Source organism: Euprymna scolopes, chromosome 10, assembly GCF_053919585.1.
Source record: "Euprymna scolopes isolate OS-2025 chromosome 10, ASM5391958v1, whole genome shotgun sequence".
Classification (NCBI taxonomy): Eukaryota; Metazoa; Mollusca; class Cephalopoda; order Sepiida; family Sepiolidae; genus Euprymna; species Euprymna scolopes.
This window is the reverse complement of record NC_136491.1, coordinates 99,943,579-99,969,413: the sequence shown is the minus strand read 5'-3', so window position 1 is coordinate 99,969,413 and position 25,835 is coordinate 99,943,579. Positions and strand designations below refer to the sequence as shown.

At 33.0% G+C, this 25,835-nt stretch overlaps 1 protein-coding gene across 1 annotated transcript in view; it reads left to right on the top strand.

Annotated features, from left to right (window-relative positions):
• The first annotated feature begins 2,199 nt into the window (after nucleotides 1-2,199).
• The window catches only part of LOC145286164 (folliculin-interacting protein 2-like), a 131,748-nt gene continuing 108,112 nt past the window's right edge, over nucleotides 2,200-25,835 (top strand). The window contains exon 1 of the mRNA XM_080134942.1: nucleotides 2,200-2,461. Within this exon, the coding sequence (XP_079991068.1) occupies nucleotides 2,379-2,461 (83 nt within the window). The 5' untranslated portion in view covers nucleotides 2,200-2,378. The remainder of the gene's footprint in view (nucleotides 2,462-25,835) is intronic.

The window sequence follows — 25,835 nt, the reverse complement described above, 5'->3', positions numbered from 1 at the left end:
GACGCCATGAAGATTGACTGAGCTTTTATACCAAACCCGAGTCACATGTTTAAAGGTCATATGATGAGGGGGGGGGGATAAAAACGGTGTGAGAAGTGGAAGAGGGGGAAAAGGAAGGAAATGAAGTACACCAGGCATTTTGTTTAACCACTACTAGGAAGCAACTGTTGCAAGAACGAATTCATTTTTTTTTTTTTGGAAAGGAAAAATCGGCAACTGAAGTTATTTTAATAGGTTTCATGTTGAGAAGTTATTAAAATAAAAGTTAACATAGTTTCCTGGCTCCTAAAAAAAAAGTAATAAACTCGTCAATCCTACTACTAAGCCTAACCCCAAGTTGCAAAGTGGTTAACTGGCTTAAAAAGACAGAATAGCTTGGAAAGGGGGGGGGGATCATTTTACGTTAACTTCATATGTTGGTTGGTTGGTTGTTTTTGTTTTACGGCATATCAACCCTTTTCAGGTTATTTAATGCTGAATCCAAAGATTCGGAAGAAAAATTTTTTAATAGAATATATTTGTTGTTTTCAAGTCGGTTTCTATTTAACCCATAGTTGGGACCCTAACAGGTATTACCACTCTGGGCCAGAGTGGACCTGGGAGCAATGGCAATTAAAGGGTGGCTCCACACTCCCAAAACCCACAAGCTGGGCTTCACCACTGGATATAGTTTAAGGTCATAGCCAGGACCAACTTCAGATGTGAGATTAATTCCTTACTCTAAATTCTAAAGTGTGTAGAGGACTAGGGCATATAAATCCTAATCCCGCTACAAAATAAAATAATGAAACGAATCGAATGAAGGAAACAAAACTCAATTGCTGGATAAAATAAACATGTCGTTTATTTTCTGTCGAAAATAAAATGGTTTAGGTGTAACACGTGTTCATTCAGGCGTTGACGACTACATGCGTGGAAAAGAAAGGGATGAAGTCGAGGACGAGAAATGGCCGTCCTGCACAGAGAAAGGAAAATAGAAAGGGAGTGTTTGCCTCAGCAAAACCGTGCGTTCATGATAGCAGTCGTCCACGTGGAAAAGTCTTCAAACCAAGAGCTATGGACGCCGAACTTGCCTGGTTGATGAACCCAGGCAAAAAGGGAAGAAAAGAGGAAGTCAAATAGTGTTGTGGACTTTTATATCGGGGTGAGTGTTCTGACTGCGCATGTCTAGAATTCTTTTCAGGGGAAGTGACATTTCGCATGTGTGTGTACTTGTGCGCGTATGTGTGCGTGTATGAGGATATATATGTGCGTGCGTGTGCGTATGTGCGTGCGTACATGTGGGTGTGTATATGTGAGGAAAACATGTTCGAACAAGTGTATCTTTTTTCTTTCTACCAAAATTTTCAGGGTACTATTCACACATCATTGCATAAAACAGTAGAATATCATTTTTTTTTAGGTGTGGTGAAGGTGATCCAACAGAGGGCGTTAATCTACAAACCTTTCATTAGTAGTTATTTATAGAAAAAAATTCTTATGCTGCATTTCTTTTGATATAACGATAGGTCTTCATGATAAATTCTCATCTCGTTTGTCCCTCAAAAATGAATCTCTTTCATTTTATTTTTTAAAACTTTTCAGTTAATTGTTATATACTTTATTTTTTTATTTTAATTTTTTTCAACGACACGAACTGAAGACCTAGGTGTTCGAATCCAACTCGTTCCACAAAAATCACTTTCACTTAGGATGTTGGCAACCTTCACGTGGACCCTCCCCCGCAAGTACTCGATGTCTTCTGGAAAGAGTTCTGGCTAGAAAAATATCTGGGAAACCAATGCCAACAATAGTATCTTCGGATTCATGATGAACTGAAAAGTTTTAAGAAATAAAATGAATAAGGCATCTTCTGAAGAAATTTAACTAAATAAATGATATCTACTAAGAAAGAAAACCCAGGAAATATAGTTTATTTACTATTTTGTACTGAAACATACAATTACTCTAGCTGTTAAAGATTAGCTGCGTTTCATAGATCAGAGACACTTAAACATTGCTACAACTCAAAACAAGTAAAACTACGCTGACTCATAGGAGTTACTACAAAAAAAATCACGCATGCACATACAGTTAAATTAATTCATACATTTAAGTGAACCATTGCAACATATGTACACGCATACTACTGTCTGGTTTGATTAGCCAATGAAATAACAGTATTCTACCGCTGCTGATGGCAGTTATTCAATAAGGAGATGACACGTCATAGGATTGTATCGCCAGCCACCCAGAAGGGGGGGGGTCATGTGACTAAATTTTCCCTCGAGCAACAGCAGCAGCAAACATCATGGCTTTCTGTAGTAGAACGTATTTACTTAAAGAGTGAAAACAAAACAGTTAATAACTTTTTAAGTTTACCTTATCCTCACGCAAATATGCCGTTTCTGAACCGTTTATTTCAAAGCAAAAGACCAAGGAATAATTCCAGTAAAAGCGTACCACCCGAACCCAGAAAACAGTGAGTTTTTGTTTTGTTTATATTTGGTTCTCCTCTCTACGCGTTTTATCATGTCTGAGTAGCGACATGCTTTTTTTCTTTTTTGTTGTTGATGTGTCTGTTGTATACAAAATGACGGACGTATTTCTGAAGGAGGATATTCATTTATTTATCTTTTTCTTTTTTGTTTAATGAAAAAATGTATCTTTGCTTTATATTACGACAAATGTCTGTGTCAAATAAGATAAATATTGTAGATAATTTTTGAAAAATATTAAACCACATTTGTTTATGTTTTAAAAATAATAATAAAAAAAGGTAAATAGAAAAGGAAATTGATACCTGCGCCATGCGCCCCATGCGGTTATTAACGAAATATAACAGAATATTTTTTAACCGTTTAAATTTTTAGTTTAGATTTTTAAAAACCTCTTATTTTTTTTCAACTTAATAAAAATCTTAAATTAAAAAAAAAAAAAAAATCTCACTTTCTTTTTTTTTTTCGTAAATCGTTTTCTTCTGACAAATCTGAAATATTAAAAATCAAACAAATTTAATATTTCTGATTATTTTGGTACTTATGCAGTTTACGGGCCGTGCTAAAATAACTTTATTATAATGCTTATTGCTTGTGCATACTGCATACCGCGCTATTTTTTTTATTTATTTTTATTTTTTTAATAGTATTTTTCAATTCAATTGTTTATTAAATTGTTAGTTGAACGTATAGAATAGTTAAAAAAAAAAAAACATGCTAAGAATGACTTTCTAAATGTTATTTCAGCGCGGTAACATAAATGCACAAGCATGGAAAGCCTTTAATATAGAGCGGATTTGTTAACTATTCTGTACTTTTAGCTACCAATTTAATAAAAAAAAAATGAAACTTGAAAATTTTCTTTAAAAAATTAGGTTGGTCCGTAAACGTACCATTTATTTTTACAATTTTATATGTAAAAAGAAAAAAAAAATGAATCCCTGTAAAAATGGTGTAACCGTCTATTTGTTTATTTTTGTCTAGCTAGAAACGTGATTTTTTTTTACCTTTATTTTTTTAAATCTAAGCATAATTATTCATCTTACAATTAAAAACTAAATATTTTATTTAGTAATCAGAATGTTTATTTAATAAGGTCTAAAATCCAGTATTGTTTGTTTTTGACTAGCCATCTTTTTTTTTAATGTTCTGAGAAACATTGTTTCTCTGTCTAATGAAATAGACAAAATCTCGTGGGGTTTCTCGGTAAAGTAAACATTGGATTATTATTTCCCATTGATCGATTATTTATTGAAATAAAATGAAAAGAAAGAAAAAAAAAAACAATGTAAAACTTTAAAAAAATTTCTATAAAAATTATTGGCACTCTGCATATTGCTACCCCCCCCCCCCCGACTTCATAACAAAAACAAATGAGCAATATTGAATGTTCGGCGGACTTGAAAGAGCTTTTCCCCCTGCCGTAAAATGAATTCCTTTTCATATTTTATTTTTTCTGCAGATTATCGTCGGTAACAGACTTAACTTTCATATTAGCCGGAATTTTTTTTTTTTTTTTTTTTTTTTTGTAAATTAATAACTTTTAACGTGGGGGGTATCACTTTTAAATCATAACGTTCTATTAAATTGATACCCCACTTTACGGTCAACCAGCAAAACTCTCCTTAAGCTATTTTTGTGGTGTAAAAGAAAAATTGGTACTTCTGCACATTTGCTACCGCGCTATTTTTAAATAGTTTTTTTCAGGTAAAATTCAAGCTTTACGATATCTTTTTGTGCTAATGCAGTAATAATACACTTACTGCCGCAGCCGCGCTATTTTTAAAATCGTATTTCCAAGTTTAATTAAAGTTTTTTTAAATTTTTATTTATTCAATTGTAAGGTTAAAGTACAGAATAGTTACAAAACACCCTCCCCATGTTAAGAATGTTAATAACGTTATTTCAGCACGGATCAATAAGTGCATGCATGAGTACCCTCCCCCTTTTTTAAATTTGTTAGGTGGAAGAAGTACAGAATAGTTACAAAACACCCTCGCCATGTTAAGAATGGCTTTCAAAATGTCAGTTCAGCACAATGGCAAAAGTGCACAAAGTACTAAAAAATTCAATCGAACGACGTTATAATTTAAAAGTGATCCCCCGATGTGGGGTAGTCATTAAATAAACTTTTTATATTCTCTCCCCCCCCCCTCTTAATATGAAAGTTAAGTCTGTTATCGACGATAATTATTTTACGACAGAAGGAAAGCTCGTTCAGGTCCGCCGAATTTTCTTGTTCAGACTCCCTAATTCCGAATTCGTGACCGCGGGCGGGCCGGGCGGGCCGCTATCAGTAGATTCTCCCCTCCAGCACCAAACGATAATCATTAAAAAAAAAAAAAAAAAAAAAAACGTAGCATATTTTTTTCCAGAAAAAATTAAAAAATTTTCCGGGATATTTCAAATCAATCAAGTAAAAAAAAAAAAAAAAAAATCATTTAATTCGAATAAAAAAATATTTTAAATTATTTTTAATGTGCACTCAAACGTGTTTATGATTTGTACAAGAGAAACGGTCCAACGGTCCACTGATGGTAGCCCACGAATTGAGAATAGAGGCGTAAATATCGCCAACAAATAGTTTTACTTTTTTAGGCGATTACATGTTTAAGGTATTTCTGCAGTTTACGAATCGTATGTTTTTAAAAACCCGTTCTTAACGCGAAAGAAATCCTATAAATAGCACGGCCCGTAAACTGCAGAAGTAGAGCCAGTACTCAGTTTGAAAAAAAGTTAGCAAAAATAAAGCAGGAACTATTTTATTATATCTCTTAGTCATTTTTCAGACATATTTTTAAGGAATAGTCGAATAGTGATCATGATCCCCCCCCCCCCGACGTACCACTTGTATTTATTTTATTTTCCGTTTTGGTTTAATTTACTTAACTGGATCAGTGGATATCATCACTCAGTGATGCAAACTGTTAATCTTTGATCATATTTGGTTATATTTTTAACGTTATGTAATTCATAAAAGCAACCATTACTGTACAAATTAGTGATCCGGAAGCGAGTGATCATTTTGCGTCAAATTTATTTCCGAAAATGATCCTCAATTATTAAGTTATTTTAAATTTTTTTCTTCGGCTAACTTTTTTTGCAGAAAAAAAAAAATGTAAACATAGCTATATATTTCTCTAATCCTTCACCCGGATAACCTCGGGTATTGTAATAACAAAATAGATATCACATGATTGAATTTGTTTATATTTATTTAAGTCAGTGCTAGTATTTTTTCTATCTATTTTGTATTGGTCCGTGGTTGACATGTAACTTCCTATTGGGAATCCTGATAAGAATTCTCGAGGGTTGAATTAGTAGAATTTTACTCTTTACCTTCATGATGCCAATGAGAAAATAAAAATGATTTCTATTACACGTAAACACAGTGAAAATTAAAAATAAAATGTTTTATAAGGGAGGGGTCATTTTATTTAACATAAAATGATCAACCAGTCCTGATCACGACACGAATTAAGTGGTCAATGAATCCTCTACTTTAAATTCTAAAATATTGTGTGTAATCAATCATTAGTAATCGCACTAATTTTTTTTTTCTGTTAGCAACGTGGAAAGGGGAGTATAAGAGTAAAAAAAAATTATACCAAATTTAATAATAAAAGTTCATTTAAAAAATTATTAATGCGAATGCTTGTTGTTGTATGAAAACCAAGTTGTAAAATATGAGAGTTAAAATGTTAGAATAACTTTTACCTGCTATTGAAAAATTTAAGATGTCCAAAAATTACGGAAAATAATTGAGTAATTTTTATTCCGAAATTAAATATAAATATTTTTCAACTCTAGAAGAAACTCGCTGATTATGATTGTTGAATCTGATGTCGCTAAGGTACGGACGCATTTAAAATGAATTGTTCCAAAATCAGATTATATCGTCTCATTGGTACGATCTTAAATAACATTTTTATTAAGACGATTTTGCTGGCAATGACAATTTTTATGGAAGAAGAAACTCATTTTCGTCTTAATAGTATTGATTCTTGACAAACAAAAGGCATATTTTTAACAGTAAAATAACAGATGAATGTAAAAACACTGACATGGGTTCGCTAATAATGTCTGAAGCAGCTTTGATTATTTCATGTATAGTAAAAAAAAAAATGCAGTTTAAATTCTTAGGGATACTAAGTTAGTTCAACATATCGCAGACTTAGCTCTCGCATAAGCCGACTTAGAAAAATTGAAAAAAAAATGTATATACAAACACTAGAATAAGCGTTTTTCTAATGTTTTTATAAGTTTATGTATTGAGGATGCTAGAAAAACATTTTTCGGGTTTAATATACAGGTACGAAAAAGTGGTAAAATACCCCCCTCCCCCCCAAAAAAAAAAATATTACCGAAGGAAACTCTTCTAACTAGCTGGATAAGTTTTTGTGTTTTTACTTACTTTTATTTAAATGTTTATTCAGTTCAAAAACGAGTAGTTTCGAGCGTTACACGAGAACAAGAAAAAAAAAAAAAAAAAAAAATGGCTGTAATGCGTCTCTTAACGTAAAACAAAACAATAGTATAACGCTCGACATTACTTGTTTTTCGAAATAAACATTTGTTATATATTTACAACTTTTTCGTACCTTCGTATTGTAAAACAAGCCCCATTTTTCTTTTAATATATTTGAACTTGTTATTGTAAAAAATTTTTTTAAATACTATTTACTTGTTGATAATGATTTGATTATTTAATCAATATTTTTATTGAATAGCGATCTATAATCCTTTAACCTTGATTCCTTTTCTTACACGTTAATGCCTATCGCGTCACTAGTCCGTCTAGACCTTGTACTCAATTGGTAATGTCTCGTGCTCTATTCGCAAGTAGTATTTGATACTATTGATATTTGCTATTCAGCATGTTTTATTTTAATTTTTTTTTATTAATTTTGGTAAATTTTTACTTGCTTTAAAATTACGACTTTTATAGGTTTTCGGGTATGCACATTTAATATCACATTTCAAATTTTCACATTTAAATTTTCCGTAAATAGATTTCCTGATATTAGGCAATGTAATTCTTTGTTATAAGTGGTGGCCATTGTTGTACGCGCAAGCGCGCCCATATTTTTGTTGCGCGTCAATGTTGCATAAAATCGATTCTTATTGAAATGCTACCTTTTTTTTAATTCTAAAATAAACTTCTAATGTACTTTTATATAAGATTGAGCTTTTATTTCAGATTTTTACCCGTCGTGGCCATTTTTTTCCCTCAACAATTTTAGTATGATTTCGCTTCATTTTTTGCTTTTAAACTTTAACTGTTTTGTTTAAAAATAATTACCATTTTTTTTTTTGGGGGGGGGGCAGTAGGATAGAATAACACTTCATAACAGTAAAAAAATATTTTTTGGTGCATGAAAAAAATGTCCGCCAAGTGATTACAACTTTAGTCAGATTCTAAACATTTTAAATAAAATACATTAGAATTAGATATTTTTGCCTTCGTTCTCGCGAAACAAGTCATATTGCCACTGGCCGTATGGGGCGCTACTGTGATAGACCATGTTTATTTGAGGAAAGAAACAGAAGTAGGCAGCCAAATGTCTGTTCACATTACATTTAAATTTATGCACGTTTGTACAGTCGGGAGCAGAAAGGGAATTCCAAAGGTGATCGGCCGAACGAAAGAATATAGAGTAGAAATTTCTCCTGGGCAAGAAAAACGTAAGAGCCATAATCAATGTTTGTTCTTATGAAACGTGGGCGAGATATTCCACTAGCATTGATTACTAATGAACCAACTGAATATTTTTCAACAGACCATTTTCAGATTAAGTTATCGTCTTTATTTTTTTTTTAATATTTTTATTTTGTATTACGCTATAGATGTTTTAAACGCTTTACTGAATTTACTATTCATGCGAACTTTTTATGTAACGCTCGCTGGCTGCGTGCGCGCTGCTGCGGCTGCGGACTTCGATTCGCCCCCTGGTTTCCAGCGAACCTATTTCTGATTCCTTTTTTTTTTTCTTTTTAAGCGATTAACTTCGACATCTCCTTGGAAATAAGCTGATAATACTAGCATATTTTAAGTGTTTCTTTTCAGATTTCTTAATATTAAATTTAAACTGCAATACGTTCCCGTTCAACATGTGATAATCTTGAAACGTATACAATTTTTATCTCCATTTTCGAAAAAAGCTGAAAATGTCAATTGTTCACGTTTGCCTTTTTTCCAGCAAATAGGTCAGAGATGAATAGGTAAATCAAAATAAATTGTTTTTGAGAAAATTTCCAGCTAAAATAATCTATATCGCCAACAGAATCGTTTTTCAATTCAGTTTAAGTTCCGGAGAAAAGAGCAAAATTTTGGTTAGAATCAGTTATGGCCTTTTTATTTATTCAAATACATCAAGAAAATAAGCGATTTCCCCCTTTTCTCCATGTTCCATGTCTACTGCATTTAGGAATTTGCGCCCCATCATGCACCTATCACGTGATCGACTGACTGTGCCAGTTGTGTCTGACTCCGCCATACAAATCAGTACGATCGCACTGAAAGTTGATTGTGACATGCTGGAAATGTTTTCTCATTAGTAGTAGTTGTTCTAGTTGATGCAGAGGAATGTCTCCGGTGTGTGTAGCTGCACACATGTGTGGCTTTTTTACTACTCTATGCACATGTTGTCGTCGGCGTCAATCCTCCACGTTGCTTGTTTACCTCGACTTTTCTTTCGTTGCTTAGAAGAACGTGAACTTGAAATCGGTGTTGCAAGTTTAGATTATCCTGACTGAAAAAAATAATAAATAAAATAAAAATGTTACTCTTCCTTAGCGGGGTATAGGAATACCATTTTCGTACCCAGTGCTTGCTGGCGTGGGCGTTTAGGTTTAAGGGCCTCAAATGCAATGCACACGTAAGTCCTGCCAACAAAAATAAGTGTATGCCTTTTCTTCGCAAGGAACGTCTTCGCCATTAAACACGTGATCCAATGATCCATACAAAAATTAAAATGTTTTGTAGGTGTGAACTTCTCACTACCATAAAAAAAAAAAAAAAATTAAACGTTCTTTTTTATCAATGAGCAATTTTATAGAATCGCCCCCGTCTCCAATCTTGTGCATTTTTAAGTGGCCCGAGAACGAATTTGGTATTGAAAACTTGGTACTTATCCAGAATACGAACCGCACTGAAATACCGTTATTTAGAAACCCATTCTTAACATTGGGGGTGGGTGGGGTGCTTTCACCTAGCAATTTAATAGACAAGATACCGTAAAAATTAAACTTGAAAATCCTATCCAAAAAAAAAAAAAAAAGCAGTGTCCGTTTTGCATAATTATTGAAATCCCTAACCTCAGTTTGGAGATGGAAATAATTCTATAAAATAAGAGTTCCTTATTTAATCTAAAATCTAAGCAAGTATCTGTTACTTGCCCTCTCCACGACCACAGAATTAGACACAAGGTCGATTTTTATTTAATATAGGAAAATTCAACTCCCTTGAAAAAGGCATTCTACATTGGTACAAAATCAAATATTTGTACACATACACATCCTGTCGGTACTCCCTCGCAAATAAGGGAGCCTTGAGCGATTGACCATTAAATCTGAAAAGCGAAGGTAATGCCTGAGATAATGACCTGAAATTATATATATATATTATATATATATATATATATATATATATATATATATATATATATATATATATATATATATATATATATATATATATATATATATATATATATATATATATATAATATATATATATCTGCTTGCGATAAAAATAGAAGCTATCGAAATGAACTAGTTTTATTGTTTTTATTTTATCCAAAACTGCACTAACGTGGTAGTCTGGGGGGGGGGGGTCATTGATTTCTTGTTTGTTTGGTCTGCTCAAGGAACTAACTGCTGCTGCTTAGTGTGCTTCGATCTCAATTAAAATTATCTGTTGTGATAAATACTGATTTGGAGTTGAAGACAAATTGTGTGTGTGTGTGTGTGTGTGATGACATGTGTGCATATATCTAATGGCATCTTGTATATATGACAATTAAGCTAGAGATTTTTCCGCGTTCAATACTCGTAAGAACTCGTTGAGCATTATTTTCATAACTTACTACTACTTAGTTAGTAATCGCGTAGTGAGCGCCGTTGAATAAATACTGAAAATCAGTACATAAAATCTAACATTTTATGTGAATACATGAAATATATATTTTGTCGTGTTAAGCTAAATGATATCTGAAAATAAATTTTCAAGCAAAATAAAATGAGAAATTTTTGTCAAATAATTTCAGTAAATAGATGTTTCTTAAAAATACTTCAATCCGAGAACATGTTATGTCATAAAGACGAAAAAAAATCCATTGATTGAACCAACCGTAATGGTATCATATGTTATGTAATAATTCGAATACCTACCTAATCTATCTAGTCTGTTTTAAAATAATGGCAAATCTACCATCCTATTTAAAAATAGAATTGAATTTCTTCTAACTTTTTAACAACGCCAAAATATTAAACATTATGTGCGAACTATATTTAATCCTTGTTTAGTCTATAAATAAAACTGTAATTTAATTTTAGTATCACATAGACGACCAGCATTTTACTACGTAGTAAATGTCGCACGTTACGCAGTGGTAAATACTTTAACTACACATTTTTCACGAACATTTCAGATTCTTTGAAAATTGGTTTGTAGACGGAATTATTAAAAAAACAAAACAAAACCATTGTCTCCTTTTGAAGTTAAGAATAAGCACCTCCTCCTAAAATACTAATATCATCGTGACCCAGTCTTAGAATAGATGACACTGCCTCTCTGACTAGTTCGAGAAATCTGTCTGCTTGGCTCTAATCACTCTCGCCTAATACCTACAGAAGAGTAATTTATACCATTCTTGGATTTTACACATTTAATATTTCTCATCGGTGTGTGTGTGTATGCAATATATATATATATATATATATATATATATATATATATATATATATATATATATATATGATCAGTGTAGTATCTGTTCTGATCCTACTCTTTACCTTTTCTGACTTCCTTCAGTGGAGGAGAACGCCTTCTAGACGGAGGCAATTTTTATTTTTGTTCCTATCCAGAGTGCCCCTTTTAGGAGAGCTGGATTTCCTCTACATTAAAAAGCGACCTCATATCTAACTCTGCCCTTGTGGGGAGGCAAGTAAATAGGACGTGTGTGTGTATATATATATATATATATATATATATAAGTAACCAGTGATTTCTGTGGAAAGCAATCATTTAATAAGTCGCCTGACGAGAACTTCAAGTTTTAGCCGACCATTTGTCTGAAACATTAACATTTCCTATGTTGTGACCATATAAATTTCTTTATTAATATACCTTGCTCTTTTATTGAAAAATTTTAATAACCTCGTTAAATTCATTAGTTGTCGCTCTTAAATACTTTTTAACCTGATATATATATATATATATATATATATATATATTATTTTTTTACTAAAAATAGGAATAGAAATTTGGTCGGAAGTCTTCATGGATACTTCGCCTTTCATTTCTCGATTCTTCAAATAGGCCAACAAATTCCGACAAAACATCGCATAATGATTATTTTGATTCATTGGACTACTGTTCTCATCTTAAGTGTGATTTTCACGTTTCTGTTGCTGTAACCTCCGACCTTCAAGTGTACCTTGTCAAACTCGGGAATTTGGACAGAATTTCGAGCAAAACACTTTATTTACTTCACGAGGGTAGCATGCTCTTGATCCATCAGCCATGACTGGATAGATGTCCTAAGTAATTCGCAATTGTATTTTTAGGTCACTCACACTGAGGATTGAACCTTCAGGAGAATATCTGCAAGAACACATGGCGTAGTGGTTAAAGTACTTGGAAAAATCAATTGTAACAAAGTGACCTTCTCCTAAAGATTGAAGGTTCAATCCTCAGTGTAGGCGACCGAAAGGTACAATTGCAAATTACTTAGGACCTCTATCTAGACATGGCTGATGGAACAAGAGCATGCTACCCTCGTGAAGTAAATAAAAGGTTTTGCTTGAGATTCTGTCGAAATTCCCGAGTTCGACAGAAACATTCCCGAATTCGACAATACACCTGAAGGTCAGAGATTACATTGACCGAAACGTGAAAATAACACTCAAGATGAGAACAATAGTCCGATGACTCCAAATAATACGAATAACCAATCCTCATTTCCAAAATTCCGAAACATTGCATAATGAGATTTTTTACTTGTGTAAAGTTTAATGGATTTTGAAGAATCTAAGTTTAAATCTCGATTTTGAGAAATTTTCGTAATATTGAATATTTCATTTCTACAATTAAAAAAAGGAAAAGGGGACTATCTTGAACTTTTCAGCTTTAAGATGACTGCTATTGAAACAAAATTGTTTTAATCAAATTCTAGTTTTATAACAATTTGTTTCGATAATTACATCTGTAAACAATACTGTAATAATAGAACCTAATTGTTGGAGACAATTTGAAATTAGACATCAATCTTGTAGTAAAAACAAATCGGGTATGGTTATAAATTTGAAGATTCCTATCAGAAAAACTTCAGGTTGGTTAAAGGCAAGGTGTAGTATCTGTTATCGTCTTTTCTGTCATCAGGTGGTGAAGGAAACCTCCTTTTTTATACTGAGGCAATTTAAATTCCTGTTCCAATCCAGAGGGTTCCATTTGGGTGAGCTGGGTTTCCCCACATTAAAAAATGACCTTGTGTCTAATTCTGCTCTTGTGGGAAGGCAAGTAAATAAAAACATTGGAGTGAGGTCAGTGTTGTAGCGACTGCTGAAGAGTCTATCTAAAATTAGGACAGATGATGACTACCATACTCCCACCCCATTGTATACTTTTGATGACTGTACCTAATTTGATAAAATGTATATATTTTTGCAAATAATTCAAAGTGTATTATCTCTTCTGTCCTCGGTCAAAAGATGCAGAATCCTTCTCAATAGATTGGGGCAATTGAAATTTTTGTCCTATACAGTGCCCTATTCTGGGGAGTTGGATACTCCGCTCATAAAAAAAACTTGAGCGTCTAATTTCTCATGAAGTTGTTGGCAAATAAATTTCTATCTATTTTCTTAAAGTTTATTTCCTCGTTTGTTTGATAATTTTTTAAATTTCAGTTTATCTATTCCAAAGCAATCTAAAGTTTTTGATTTTAGTTTTAAATTGATTTAAATAAACTTGAATTCAGAAATGGTGATGATGAAATTGCAAAAGCATTTGTAGATTTCTTTATTTCGATTTTATTTTATTCTGGCTGGGGATAGGGCATCCTACCTATTTCGTACATTCCAATCGAGGGATCTTTTTAAGATTCTAATAAGTGCAGTTGTTTGAATCTCTCGCGCTTGGTTCATTGAGTATATTCGCCCGGAAATGGGAGAATATCAATCCGTATATTGCTGTTATATGTTGTATAATTTATGAGATTGCAAGTAATTACAAGGGGCGTGCAATAAGTAATGCCCCTGATCCACTTCCCATAGCAGTAGAGCAAAGAAACTTGGCACAATTATTAGTCTTTCTCTACATAGGAACCACCCAGAGTTATGCATTTCTCCGAGCGTTTGATGCAATTCTGGAGACCGTTTTTGTAGAACACCCCAGGTTGGTCCTCCAACCATGACGTGACTTCAAAAATCAAGGCTGCATCATCTGGAAAACACTTTTCTTTCAAAAACAACTTCATGGCTGGGAAGAGGTGAAAGTCAGAGGGTACAAGGTCAGGAGAGTAGGGAGGATGGGGTAGAATTTCATAACCACATGCCCGTGCTCATGATCTGGTGTCAGGTGAGTTGTCCTGCAGGAGGAGGGTACCGTTGCTGACCTTGCCCCGCCTCTTGATATTTATAGCTTCCCTTAATTTCCTCCAAAGTGAAGCATAATAGGCTCCTGTAATTGTGGTACCCTTTGCCAGGAAATCTGTCATCACTACTCCGTCCTGGTCCCAGAAGACTGTGAGCATGAACTTGCCAGCGGAGGGCTGCACCCTTGCCTTCTTTGGAGGTGGTGAGTCTAAGTGCTTCCACTGCATTGACTGGGTTTTGGTCTCTGGATCATAGTAATGGACCCAGGTTTCATCCTGTGTAATCAGTCTGTTGAAAAACTTTGACTCATTTTCTTGGCACATCAAATTCATCCTCGAGCTTAATGAGTTCTTGCTTCTGGAATGGTGTGAACAACCTGGGAATCCACCTGGCAGACACCTTATACATATGCAAATGGTCATGAATGATAGTTTCCACAGACCCTGTACTAATTTTAACATCTTGGGCTATTTGGCGAATAGTAATGCATCGATCTTCCAAAATGGCAGCCTCAACTTGGACAGATGCCTCATCAATGGCAGAAGGTGGTGGGGGGTGACCAGGTCTGGGAGCTGTTTCCACAGACTTCCGGCCATGTTTGAATTCATGATGCCAGCGTTTTACAAGGTCATATGATGGGTATTATCACCATAAGTTTCTTTCATTTCATCAAAAGTTTCGTGTGGTGTGCGTCCTTTCAAATACAAAAACCGGATCACTGTTCGACATTCAACAGGGTCCATTTCACACCTGACTGGTTCAAACACCTGTGAAACAGAAACCACAATTAGTTTAGAGCTGTAATTTGCCACATAACCCATGGATATAAATCCTTGCATATGCAAAATGTCAGCTAGATCAGACAACTGGAAGCGGGTCAGGGGCATTACTTATTGCACGCCCCTCGTATATATACATTAATATTAAATATAACTATAATAAATGTGGTTTAACATTGATTGTTAGAAATCTCTATCTGAAGAGATATTGAGTTCTGTGTGTGCAAGATCTGCTGTCTTGATTTGGTTCTGTTCTAATTTTGACAAGTGGATTTGTGTGTGTGTGTGTATAACTCATTGCTCCCTAAGTTCCTGGCTTAACTCATAAAATAACTTTTAAGCAAAATTAGGCTTTATCAACATGGCATCAATGTTTTTATAACAATTCAATGCTTTTTTTTTTTTTTTTTTAATTTTTTTTTTAATAATTATATAAGAATGATTTGTCTTTGACCTCAAAATACGCCCAAGTTTCTGGTATCAATTCTTTATTTGAACCTAATATCTTTTCCAGAAGCATTCTTTTGTGGTCTGCTAATAGTCATATCTAGAGAATGGAGTAGGTGGAAAATTAATTTGAAGTGCAATTTATAGTTTTGCAATCAACTTGTGACATGATACATTGTCTTAGTAAAAGAGCATTTTTTTTTTTTTTTTTTTTTTTTTTTTTTTTGTAATTCCTTTTTTAAAATGCACCAATATTTACTGTCGATGGTTCTTCCTTTCAAAGTAATTGCTAAATAAAATGTATTCCATAATACAGAGGCCAAAACTTTATTACTACATGCTTGCATCTTCGACCTCATGTTGTTTACTCGACTCGCTACCGATTTAATTCTGAAGAGAAATGGTTGATCAATGTTTTATCCATTGTCACAAAACACTTATTGCAAAACGGTTGAAAACAAAGCTCTGAATTGTTGATGCATGTTTTTTGATTGTGAGCAAATGTGGCTCCAAAATTAACATTTTCTTGACAAATGTATATGCAAAATAGTGCCTTCTAATATCTTCACCTTTGCTATTTCACACAGCTTAAACTTCCAATTGATAAAAACTAGTTTTGACTTTGTTTTCTGGGACAACTGCTGAATTTGTGTACCTGAGTGTGCAGCAGATCACTTGTATCTATACAACCACATTTAAAGTCTGTATATCACCTCTTAACCACTGTTTATAAAAAAAAAGTGAACTGAATAACACTTAATTGCTTTTGTTGAATAGTATTTTTTCTCATCAGGAAGCGATGCTTTATCAAAACAGATTTTTCTATTTGAAAAATTTTCAATGATAGCTTCACTTAAGTTATTTGTAAACTAATCCGATTGAGCTCAAATTTTGACGTGCTATTTAAAGGTTAGTACTTTATAAAAATCTTGGATTTTTATTAGTGATACTACCGTCAATACCAACTTTTAAAATGATGAAAAACCTCAAACTATTTGAAATCTCACAATTAAGGTACAAAATAATTTAGTAGTCGTAAATAATACTTGAATATCTAATATATATAATTTAGCCGATCAAATTTTCAGTTAGACCTGAATAGGATTGCATCTGGTTCTTTATATTGATTTTTGCTCATCTTTGCATAAAAAATCCAAATTTCATAAAAATCTGTCGAGTAGCTTTTCTTGTATATGTAGATTGACAAACCCACAGACATTTTGTTTTTTTTCTCTTTAATCTTGTTTTTTTTTCTTATCCAGCTAAATCTGTTGTGCTTATGTTTGAAATTGCATTGTAGATTGAATGGAGGCATCTTAAGAATGTCTCCCCCAGTTGCTAGAATTCATCATTCGATTTTTAACGTCTGTTCTACATGCTGCCATGTCTGAAACAATTTGTAAAAACTTTCAAACTAACCTATCTCTGGCTAGGTCTGTATTTGTCCCTTTTTCTCTCCAGTCCATTATCTCGTGTTTTTCTTGGCCTTCCTTTGTCAACTGAATCTGCTAGCTCAGTTGTTCTACATTTATTAACCCAAGAACTCTCAATTCTTTCAATGTGACCATACAAACCAAGTCTCCTGTTCTACACACTTCTCTTTATACTGTCCAGATTTAATCTTCATGAGGTCATCTTTATACTCGTATTACACATCCATCGTAGCATTCTTATATCATTCCTCTTGTCCAAAATTCCCTCACATTAAAAACACAAAAATAAACAAATATCTGTATGTACTTGTGACGAAATGAAAATACATCATATTCCAAAAATCATAAATTTATCAAGTAGTTTTCTCTTTAAATAAGAAAATCAAATTTTATGGATAACATTTTGAAAATAATCTGAAAAAGGGGGTGATAGCTATAATTCAAACTTGTGAGATTTATGTAATGCCTACAAATTCCCATTAATCACTTAAAATATTTTTATTAAGAAAATAAAACTACTTGGTCAATTTGTCATTTTTGGAATATATTTTCATTTTGTCGTGTGTGTGTGTATGTATATATATATATAGGAGGGAATTCTGGACAAGGAACCATATTTATCTACAGTTTAACAACTTAAACATAAAGTTGTGAGTTAATGAAATATTGGATTAAGAATACTTGAGTAAAAAAAACGTAAAACAAAACAAACTTGATAATTTTTAAATTTATTTAAGTATGTTATTTATTATCAGAAGTTTGGAATAAAATTTTTAACTTGAGCAAATCAAATGGTCTTTGATCAGAACCCTTTATTTAATCCATGGAATAGCTTGTTCTTAATCTGTCAACCAAGGACCTGTAATGCAACAGATAAAATTGCTGGGTAATAATCAATTCTAAATGAAAGTTTGGAGGTTGAAAGTTCAATCCCTTAATTAATATGGGAGATATAAAGAATATAATTAAGAATTACTCAAGATTTCTATCTAGTCATGGATGATGACACTATAACAAACTACACCCATGTAATCAATAAAGATTTCTGTATAGATTTCTAAGTTTGACAAGACTCTGCTGAAGGTTTGAGATTACATCGTCTGGAACGTGAGAATAACATCCCAGATGAGAACAATTGTTCAAATAATATCGATCCTCATCTAAAAAAAAAAAAAATTCCAAAAGATTAAGCCTTGATTTTCGTTCTACCACATTAAGCGTAAAATTTGATGCCAATAAACTTGTTTTAAATTGGTTGCATTTTTAATATACTTTTGTTATTAAAATAATTACAATGTAGGAATGTTTTCTTTTTATCACCCAAAGTCAAGCATTTGTTTGCTTGAGATAAATCTCTAGGTGTTGCCCAAGAAAGGCTTGTATTTCTCTTCATTTTTTTCTTTTTTCTTTTTTTTTTTTTTTTTTTTACACACACAAAGATGTGGGATGCTGTGTGAAAGCCAAACTACCATATAAGCATATCTGGATTTTCTTACAACATTTGAACTATTCTTTTACTTAAAAATTCGAGTTTTGGAGATACACCTGCATAATTTATTTTTAACATTACTTGCACATCTTCTCAACTTATTATTGATGTGTAACTTTGAGCACCACCCATTTATGAGATGTATAAAAAAAAAAAAACACTAAAGTACATAGGACTCACCCCCACCCCACCCCTGCTCCTCGTCAATCCCGGACACTTCACTTTTTTTTTTTTTTTTTTTTTTTTTTTTTTTTTGAGATGGGGGCAGACATTCATCCACTATTTCAGAGACTCTAATCAAGAGATCTTAAGATTCTAACTGTCCTTTTAAGTGCAATTGTTTGTATCTCTCTTACACTTGGTTCACTGTGTATATTTGCCAGGTAGTTTTTTAAAAATCTTTTTCACAAGTCCGATTTCTCCTAATAACTGGAATGGAGATCTTCCTAAGATTCCAGTTTCTTTTCATGTTGTACATTAAACCTTGGTATTACATTATCTTTTCCTTATCAGTGCTGTTTAATCCAATGTCATTGGGGCACTGTTCTAAGGTTTCTTTTTGTCCCATATCACTGTCGGTTTTAATAGCTCTGTTTTCCAGATATGTAGCTGTAGGAATTACGTGTGTGTGTCTTTATTGGCAAATATTTTTGTACTTATTTTTATATAAGCCAACATGATTTTGTCAGGAGGCCAATTTTCATTCAACTATTAGCAAGAATTGGACTAGTGAAATCATTAACTGCAATTTAGAACTTTCCGTCTTGTCTTATATTTACAAGATATTCCAGTTGGGAAGTACCAAATTACTTATAATAACCAAATGTCTTCTATCATTGTGGAAAAGTAATCGACAAAGTCGCTTAGTAATAAAAGAACAGGACTATATATATATATATATATATATATATTTAGATTTGACATTTAATATATGCATAGTTCTTAGCACTTCCTGACAATTGTTTTAGTATAAAAATGTCAAACGTGTTTCACAACACTCTTTCAGGAGATTAGAATTTACTGTCTAAAAAAATATATTCCATTCATTTTTAATAATTTCATAATATTGCTCATCAACCTTTGATCTGTTGCATCAACCTTTATCCTCTGGTTTTGGTCATAGCAATTAGTTGCATCTCATTAGTATATATAAAAAAAAAATATATGTATATAAACATGCTAATCTCTTAAAGGCCAGACTGAATTAATATAAAAAAAAAATCATTGAAACTGATAAATTAATTTTAAATAATCTAAAATGTTATATGGTACACTCATGTAGAGACCCGTTCGCCAAAGTTAAGCCTGGTTGGTATCGGATGAGTGACCATTTGGGAATACCAGGCCCTATATGTAGAAGGATGTTGACACCTTACTTTGAGAACTACAAAATGTAATGTCATCATCTTTCTCTTGTATATAAGCGATTGGGGACTCTTTGTGAATTTCATATTCCATGATCCTCTCATCTTCAGAGGAAGCTGGTTCAACCCACCTAGGATCAGTGCCGCTGCAAAAAATTTCATCATTAATGAAGGCTGAATTAGGTATTCAATTTATTTTGTGGATAAGATAAAAAATTGAGATTTATGTAATGGAAAGTGAAGGTCCTGATCTGAACTTTCATAGCTAAACCAAAACTTCTTGAAATTGTATTTTTCTTAATGTAGGAAATTGATATCCCCATATTATTTATTAGTGTTATGCAACTACTGCTATTCATGGATGTGGTTCTATTTATAACTAACTCTGAGTGCCCGGCGTTGCCTGGGTGTGTTGAACAAAAAAAAAAGTGGTAGTAGGCAGGCTCAAACCCGTGACGCGAAGGCGGAAAAGAAAGTGAAAGAAAATCTGACGTCTTACTGCTACTCCATGACGCGACCGGAAGTTCAAATGTTAAAATTAGGCAAAGTCAAACCAACTGATATGATGCCTTGCAAAAATGGCAAAACAGATTCCTTAAATTATCTTTTGTTTGATTTTGGTTTAAGAAACATCTTCAACTGCTGGTATTTAAACTTTCAGTAAGACTAAAATCTCTAGATCACCCCCTCACAAGTGTTTTTACGTTTGAGAAAATATATGCACATTTAAGATGTGTTTTTACAGTAATTGGGACAAAATAACAATTTTATAGTTTACAGATTTATAAAGAATTGGAATCAGGAATTTAGTACAGTATGGAATCAGTAATTGTATTAGAATCGGAAAAATATTGGAATTGTCCCATCACTATTAGACACATTTTCAAAAATCATAAAATAATTTTGTAACAAAAGACATCTTATAAAATGAAAACAAAAATTGAAACTAAAGAATCCTCGGAAGCACTGAATAGGTACACTTTAAGCATTACATAATAGTATTACAAATGGAGATTTCAGGTCCGTTTATCTGAAGCCGAAACAATACTATTCTATGACTTATTGTACTCTTTTTTATGCTCAATTCAGATTTGGTAGTGTATCTAATTATACCATCATCCAAGGCATTACCTTCTGTTTATGAGTGAGGGGAATATATGTAAATGTTCGTTTGTCATAGCCTCCCACCTCACCTCACAGGCTAACAAAAATAACATACAGTAAAACTTAATCAATCCTACTCTTACATTTATTGGCAATCCTCCTGTTATTCTTCCAAATAACTATAAACAATTTCATACCTACCTAGTGTAATGGAGAATAGAGCGATTATACACTAGCACAACTTGATAATGATTTGACTTTAGTATAGGTATATATTTTCCTTGATTAGATACTTCTGAACATCTGTAGCAATGGATGAAAACGAACACTTGCTAGCTTCCAAGTGCATTAGATGCTTTGGGTGTAGGAATTAAGGCTCAGCTGTCACTCGGGGATTAATGAGTAAATCACTGTGATAAACGTAATGGCAGAAATTGTGTAGAAATTGATTATTTACAAGGTTGGCTCAAGTGCTCATATAGTATTGTTTCATAAATGAGCAGCTCTAGGAAAGAAGCTTCACTCATAGAATTTTCATTATATTTAGGTATAGATAGTAGGGGAAACTACTGGCAGTGGTTGTAGCTTGGTGAGTGTTTACCCTGAATGTTTTACAGGGAGAGAGCATAGGTGTTTACCATTTCATATTCAGCTGTGTTCATGATGGCAGGTTTTTTTTTTTTTTTTTTTTTTTTTTTTAGTTGAAACTGGTTTGCATCTATATAGACCAAAATGACTTAAAAACAAGTGAAGCATGCATGGTCCTCCCCCTTCCGTGAGTGCACAGTGGATAAGGCATAAAAAACGATTAAGTTCAGTATTTGCCCCCCCCCCCCCCATTTAGTCCAAAAAGTCCCCAGGGGAGTCAAATCCTGGGGAAAATGAGCAGATGGTGCAGTTTTAGACCTTAACATATTTAAATTTCAGTTCAACATCATGCAAAACTGCTAAATAGACATACACAGAAAATTTTGGACAAATATGGTGAAATAGTCCCAAAAATGGAGTGTTTTTATTAGCCCTAAAAGAGCCCCTGGGGCACACCCAAGTTATCATGAAGTATAGACAAACAAAATTATATAGAAATCAGTCATAAAACTTTTCAAAAAGTTTTTTATAAAAATCCAATCATACAAATCCGTTCTGTTACTTTTTTTTTTACTCCTATCATGTTTAAGGTTTGTGCAAAATTAAAAGAAATTCCAAGGTGTAGTTATTGAATAAAGTACGGACGAACGTGAGTTTACAGGTCCACCCTCCTTTTGTCAGGGGACCAATAAATAAATGGCTGCTTAAAAGCAGTCAAATTTTGGACAGTTGTGAGAAAGTGTTGGCATTATAAATTTGTATATTGCAGTATTTGAAGATGAGTTCCTGCTAAAGTTTCAGCCAACATTATGGCTACATGAGATTTACATGCATAGCTTTTTATTTTTCCTTACCTGGTAAGACTTTGCATTATTACTTGCATCGTCACACTGCAACTGATGTCTCATTTTAAATCTTTTCTATGGTACATGATTAAGGAGGAGATTGTAATCCATATCGATTGCACTTGTGCAATTTTTTGCTGTTCTAAAGTAATTTGTGACCTCACCAAGACGTAAAAATCTCAAAATTAAAAATATATCGGCTGATATACACAATAATATTGTACAGTTGAGATCTGGCATGTGAAAAGATCTTCACACATTTGAGGTCTTTAAAATGTATTCTGTCTTTGGTGCATCCTATGTATACGACTCTCTGACCAAATCTCGAACCATACTCTTCGTGCAAGATGCAACACCATCAACAGTGATGATGGCTAACGACACTGACTTCAAGCCTGGGTGCGCCAGGTTTGAATTCAGTTTGTTTCACAGAAACACTTACTAATATTGGCAACTTTTATGTGGTCCCTCCCATAAATACCCGATGTCTTTCTAGACATCTAATTCATTTGAAATGAATTAATAATGCTCAACATCATCAATAACACCAGCATCACAGAGACTGCTTAAAAGTAGACTTTGCTGATTTGGGTATGTTCTTTGACACATTTGCTTTCAGGAAGAAGTGCAGAGACTGCCGACTAAGTTATTGGATAGGAACAATAGGGATAGATATGGAGCTGGATGCTGGTTGGTTTTTGTTCTCTAGTCTTCATCACTAAAACTAAAAATGGTCGAAATATGTTAAGAACTTCACTGCCGATTGGGGGAAATGAACCTCCTTGAAGCGAGATGCAGTGAACTCATTTGGAGTCAGCTTAATCCAACCTGAGTGAATGCAGTTACAGTTATAATTAAACCAACCAATCAAATATCTACTTACATAACTGAACCTGGGGTTAAACATTATCAACCATGCCTAATAACTTGGCTAATTATATTACACAAAGCTCTGAAAACATGATTTCTAGCAATATGTAAATCTAAGATCTTGTGTACAAATAATAGGTGTTACTGTTATATTAATGAATTACAGCCTCTATTTGCCTCCCCATGAGTGCAATTAGGCATAAGGTTGGTTTTTAATGTGGGGAAAATCCAGCTTCCCGAAAGGGAGCACCCTGGATTAAAACAAAGTAAATTTATCTTCATTTAGAAATTCTTTTTCACTAATTAACAGATAAGTGTAGTATCGGAACAGATACTACACTTTGCTCCTAGCCAAACAGCGAAGAATTGCAGTCTCTATTATATGAATTCTTACTTTCATATAAAATTTATTTGACTTCTGATAAGAACTGTACATCTAGTAAATGGATTAAATTCATCTTTTGAACTGATTGTCACAGATTTCTCAATCTAATTTATAAAAGACTATATCTGTCTCTATATTTTTAAACATTATCTCCTCTGAAACTAAGTCGTAGAGCGGTGCTAGTGGCCTCAAATGATTGGAATATTTTATTTATTTATTTATCCCCCCCCCCCGGACCATTCTTTCATGAGTCTTTAGTCGGTTAAAATAGTTTTCAAGGGGTCAAAAATGGGTTAAAATTGAAAAAAAATCGTTATACATTTTGTACATTCATCTTAGTTTATTTTTAATTATAATTAATTTAAGTTCATGTGTGTCTCACGTTAGTACAATGGTAACGTCACCAGCTTTGAATGCTAGTCTTGCTTTCGATTTTGATTCTAGCTGATGGCACCCAAATACTTAAAAATTATTATTATTTTATTTATTTTATTTTTTTTAACTTTTGAAATCACGACTCTATACAAAATCTGGATAAATTAAAATATATTTAAGCGTATTTTACGACCCCCCCTCCCCCACTAGTGTTGTCATAAATGTTTTCAACTGCAAGTAATCTTTCCATTGCATTTTTCAAATGATTTATATTTGAATGAAATTTTAAATCTCACACCCTGATTTTCAACTCTTTTTGTTCAGTTAAAAAGATTAGTTTCATATTATTTGAATAAAATCAAATGTAAAAAAAATTTCAATAGAAGATGGCATTGTATTATAAGCAGTGTAAAATTCTTATGCATGCAACAGTAAACAACTAGGTCAGCTAAACACTTTGTACATTGTTTAAATTGAAACTTCACGGGAGAGGGAGAGAGGGGTATCTTTCTTAGAAAAAATGGTTCTTTGTTCATTGTCTATATCAGACTTAATACATCTCTGGGTTATCGTCAAGTGCCGTATATGTTTACTTTCGTTTTCTGCTGATTGTTCTGCTTCATGATGAATACCCTGGAAAAGTCTCCTGACTTTTCAGAACAATATTTTTGAACTGATAAACATTAATCAAAAGGAAATTTTCCAGACCGTTCATCATGAATTAGAACGGTCAGCAAAAAACAAAAGTAAACAAAGACACGCAGAACTTGTCGATAAACCATCTCTGTATTAATGCACATTAAATTATTTTTTTAATTAATCACTACCAGATCAGACGGTCTGAAGATACTGGCTTTCTAAAATACACGGACTTTTTTTTTTTTTTGTCTTTGCAAAACTAAATCATTTTCTGCAAAGTCAAAAACAAGTTTCCTATGCAAAAAAACTCAAAAACCATTAATAATTACTTGAAGATATAAAGAGCTTGAAGCAGAGTAACTTTTTCCAAAATTATTGGATTCGACATTAAATAACCCAAAAAGGGTTGATATGCTGTAAAAGAAAATGACAAAACCAAACATTCCAGAGAGCAATTAAAATAAATTAATAAATACTGGAAGTCAGATTCTATCTTGTCATCTTTTTTTAAGTTGGGCTGAAGTAACAATGCCTCTGTTTGTTTGATTATGACTAGCCAGTCATGTTTCAAAATTTTTGCACCCTGCTGGGGTTCTCTCCTGATATTAAAAAGAAATATATTGGCTCTTACACATTTTAATAGTATGTAGTATAATTCAAACTATAATTGAAGTATATGCCTTGTCTAAACCAGAACACATCCTTCAGAAGTGTTGTTTAATATGAGATGGTTTTAAGTTTGGCAATTATGTGATCATTATAATCGGTCCAATTCTTTAGCCATTAACCTGTCTTTTTTCATACTTGTTGAGCAAAATTCTTGCGGCATCTCATAACAAAACATTGATAATTATGAAATATTCTACGATGTTTCTCACTTTCTATTGCCCCCCCCCCCACTATCAGAAACCAGAAAATATCTCTATCATCCTGTCTGTGGTTGGCCAAAAGTATGTCTACTTACTGGTGCGAACCACATTTGCACTCTTTACATCTTGTACATTTCAAACAGTATTTCTACCTGTACTTAACTGACTACCTACCTGTTACACTGAATCGGCTAACAGGTTCTTTCTTGCCTTTTTGGTACCTTGTTCCAAGACTTCGCTAGCTTTTTTATTTACTTGTTTTCGACTTTCTTATTGTTTTTGGTGGAGATGGGATATCCTATCGGATAGCAAACATTCACGCACTAATTTACCTATTTACCTATTATTCTGTCTTTT